The following is a 3,716-nucleotide window of genomic DNA, read 5'->3' on the forward strand; positions in this document are numbered from 1 at the left end:
AGACTTTTGTAGAACCTAGTTTCTAATCTTCGGCATATCCCAAAAAACCATGAACAAAAAGTTGTTCACGCTGGATGGGGTACTGGTGTAGGTCATTTCATCATGCACATAATTGGTGAGCTCGACTTTCACGATGTGACCAATGATGCAAGCTTGACTGAGCACAGGATATCGAATAGAGTGGCAATGCTTCGTAAGTTCCCGAAAGAAGTCTCTTCTCTTTGCTTTCATGGTCTGCCCAACAAGCATGTATGACAGTCCTTGTTGGGGGCTTGAAGAGGCTCCAACTTGGTGTCACGAATTATTTGCAGCAAGCCATCGGTCCCACTGCATCTTAATGCACATTTCAGGTCATCACATACCTCTACTAATTTTGGGAGTACACATCTTGTACCTGAGGATGGCATACACTAGTGTGGCTAACCATATCCTCCTCCATGACTTCAGCAGCTGAGGGCAATCAGAGACGGTGGTGTACACATACATGCAGGTGGATTGATGGTTTGGGGCTCCACATGGATAGATTACCGCCTTTTTAGTACAACATTGAGGCTTCTTGAGTCCTTCCCACATATCACCAAGTCAACTAGGTTATCCAAGAGGACTTGGTTGGCTCAGCTTCTACAGGGACCATTACTTAACAGATTTCGGAGGGCTTCATTGATTCACCAAGGTATACCGAATCCACCTCCCACATTGATTGAGGATATTGATCGTGGATACGCGAAGCAATAAAGCAGATGTATGAAGAACATAACAATTTAATAAGTACATCTAGGCCAACAACCTCAACAAGGAAAATTGATTCTCCTACATCAACATCATAACCTCAATCAAGATGGGTAAGAAAACGGGTGGAACATTATCAACGACAAGAAACCTAGACTCCTTAAATTTCCAGCCTTTCCCAAACCGAGGGCACCTGATGCAAGACAGAAAAAAATGAGATCTAGTCACTTACGCTTGCAATGGGCATGAACACAAAAAAAACCCAAACTTCAAATTTTACTATTGGGGCAATCTCAAATTAACCACTATGTACATATACCAGCCCGTTCGAATTCTAAAACAGCTATGTACACATACTAGCCTGTTCCAGTTCAAAAATAGCATTCGAGCCATCTGCCACACTAAAATACTTATGCACAGAACTAATTGTTGTTTCGATCGTACTCTATAATCCAATGTCATTTCGAACAATATCAGAAAAATGTTACAAAAAACCTCAGCCACTGCGTTAGGAGAATTCTTCCTTAATAACATGCAGTCAATGAAAGCTTTTTTAATCTGCATATAGTAAACCCTCTTGCAGAATCAAAATACATTGCATGAAGAGAGAGAAAGAGAGAAGGTAGACATTCGCCAGTCTTTCAATAAAGCTAGCAGTGAAAATATTGGCACCACACTCCACATTTTGACTGCCATTCTCATGAAAAAAAAAAACAGACACGAATGACCCACAATCTGCTCGCAGACCATGAGCCACATTGATTTACGTATGCCCCAGCCGCTAGAGGCCAAAAGGCCAAATTCAGAAGATTTGAACCTCATGTGGTAGCTGTTCCAATAGTACGATAACATTTCCACACATGATCCAGTATTCCCTGTTCAAGCAAGGCTAACCAGACAAAATAACTCCCAACGTATAAGTAGCACTCTGGTAATATTATTCATAAAATGAGTCTGTTCTGTTATCCAAATCTATGGCTTTGAAGAATATTCTCCAGTGGGACTCCCTACTTTGGTCCAATGTCCTTCAAAGCACAGATCTGCTCCTCTCCCATAGCACTCATAACTGACACGACAAGATCTTTTCCGTCGCCAAAGCCTTCTTTAATCTGCATATGAATAAGAACCATTCATTACTCTTATACCAAATTTACTGTAGAATTGAGCATGGGTAGGCTACCTAGTACTACCACTACACAGACCTGCACAAGCAGTTGATCATCAGTGGGCAGGCGTAGATCATCCTTAGTATCCCCGTTCTCAGTGAGAAGACTAACCTGGTCCATGAGAAAACTGACTGTCAAACACGTATGTAGCACACAGAATGCAACGCCCTTGAGACCTGGAATTCCTAAAAGCGAAGTTCATTTGCACAAAAGTTCCAGCCTGTGATCCATAAATTTCTCTTGATAGTTGAGAAGCTTACAAAACCATCTTCGGAAATATCAATCAGTTGGTAGTCAGTGCGTGTCACCTCTGGGACCTACAGTTACACAGACAGAAGGTTTAAAATCAGGCATACATGCAACTAGTGTACTGCTTGCCAGAGTTACGGATCACCCTGACGACACAGGCACAATTTCCCATAATGCTTCCAGAATGAGCGAGAGGATAATGGAATTTATAACTGCATTCCACACATTCTTACGTCACAGTTGTGAGAAGATGGTACTATATCCTCTAGCTTTTTTCCTGTGAATATATCAATTGCGACAAAGTGGCATTTTGCATGTCCATGCTTCCCGGTCTTTGAAGTAGAAACTTCAACCACCTGTGGCACACAAGCAGTCAGAACGTGCATTTAAAAAGATAGGTGCTATGAAACTAGCCCACGCATTCCTGGCAGAGCTCAAGAGCAGCAAGATATAAATATGAAGTATTTACACACATATAGTGGCAGTTGGCCTTCAAAAAATATGAAAAAGACGTGTAGGTCAGATCTCTCGTACTCATGGAAAAACAAATCAGATTTAGCAAGGCTTATCACAGCCGAAAGCAGTACTTTCTGAATTGAATCTTGAAATGGATAATAATTGGCAGGGAAGAAGCTCCCTTCTGACTGCCTTTCATACAAAACCTTAAATCGGGTGGCCAATACGATGATACAACGTGGGTAATTCCTACATTAAAGTCAGAATTTGAAATGTCATTGCAAATCCAAAAACGGTACATGTTGATCTCCGCGATTGCAAGGAAACCCAGAAGCACAAATGGCGACGGCACAACGCCCTCAGCGCACCAGACTGACTCATATGGTCCACTAGTCGTCTAACCTTAGAAAACAAGATTAATCGGTGTATTAGCTCGATGCTAACCGCAATAAGGACACCTTGTATGTTCGAATGATGAAGGGAACCAAGAAAACGCGGCGAGGGAGCAAGAGTAGAAAGAAAGGACGCACCTTACAGGGGCGATTCTTGATGACGAGGTAGCCATTTTTGCGGATGGTGCCGGCCTGCTGGGGGAAGGTTTTGGAGGCACCGGCGTCGGCCTTGCTTTCGAACTGGTGATCATCGTCAGACATGGCGAGAAATCAAGGGGGGTGAAGGGGAGAAGGGCAAATATGAGGAGCTTAAGGGGTGCTAGGGTTTTAGCTTAACCTGCGAGCTTGCAGAGCTCGAAAAAAGAATACATATAATCCTCTTCTGTAACTATAAAGAAGCCCCCTCTCCGAGAAGACGACCCCCCTGCCGTCCGATCCCAGATCCGACGCCCCATTTCCTCCCACGTGGCACCACCCATTCCCTGTCAAACCCTCGTTTGGATCGTGACCATCCTCTTCATAGCTTCAATTTTGATGTTGCCTTCCCCTTAGGGGGGCTGTTTCCACACCACGAGCCCACGAGATGCAGAGCAACCACCACGAGGGTGGCCTCAGGGTCATCAGGCCACACGCCAGAGCAAAAAGGCGACAGCCGCTGACAAGACTACTGGAGGCCTGTGATTACCTCCACATCGTGATCATTGAGTGCATCTAGCACCAACAT

General features: G+C 44.0%; 1 protein-coding gene across 1 annotated transcript; it reads right to left on the minus strand.

The window, feature by feature from the left end:
* Positions 1-1,312: 1,312 nt before the first annotated feature.
* On the minus strand, positions 1,313-3,367 carry LOC147896213 (eukaryotic translation initiation factor 5A-2). The gene is made up of 5 exons (XM_087382477.1): positions 3,131-3,367; positions 2,378-2,500; positions 2,156-2,212; positions 1,932-2,006; positions 1,313-1,838 (listed from the first exon to the last, which is right to left on the minus strand). Exons 1-5 carry the CDS (start codon positions 3,251-3,253, stop codon positions 1,737-1,739), a joined length of 480 nt encoding a protein of 159 aa, XP_087238603.1. The 5' UTR covers positions 3,254-3,367; the 3' UTR covers positions 1,313-1,736.
* Between the last annotated feature and the right edge of the window lie 349 nt (positions 3,368-3,716).

This window comes from Dipteris shenzhenensis, chromosome 12 (assembly GCF_047967505.1).
Source record: "Dipteris shenzhenensis isolate YYH24624 ecotype China chromosome 12, Dip_SZ_1.0, whole genome shotgun sequence".
Taxonomy (NCBI): Eukaryota; Viridiplantae; Streptophyta; class Polypodiopsida; order Gleicheniales; family Dipteridaceae; genus Dipteris; species Dipteris shenzhenensis.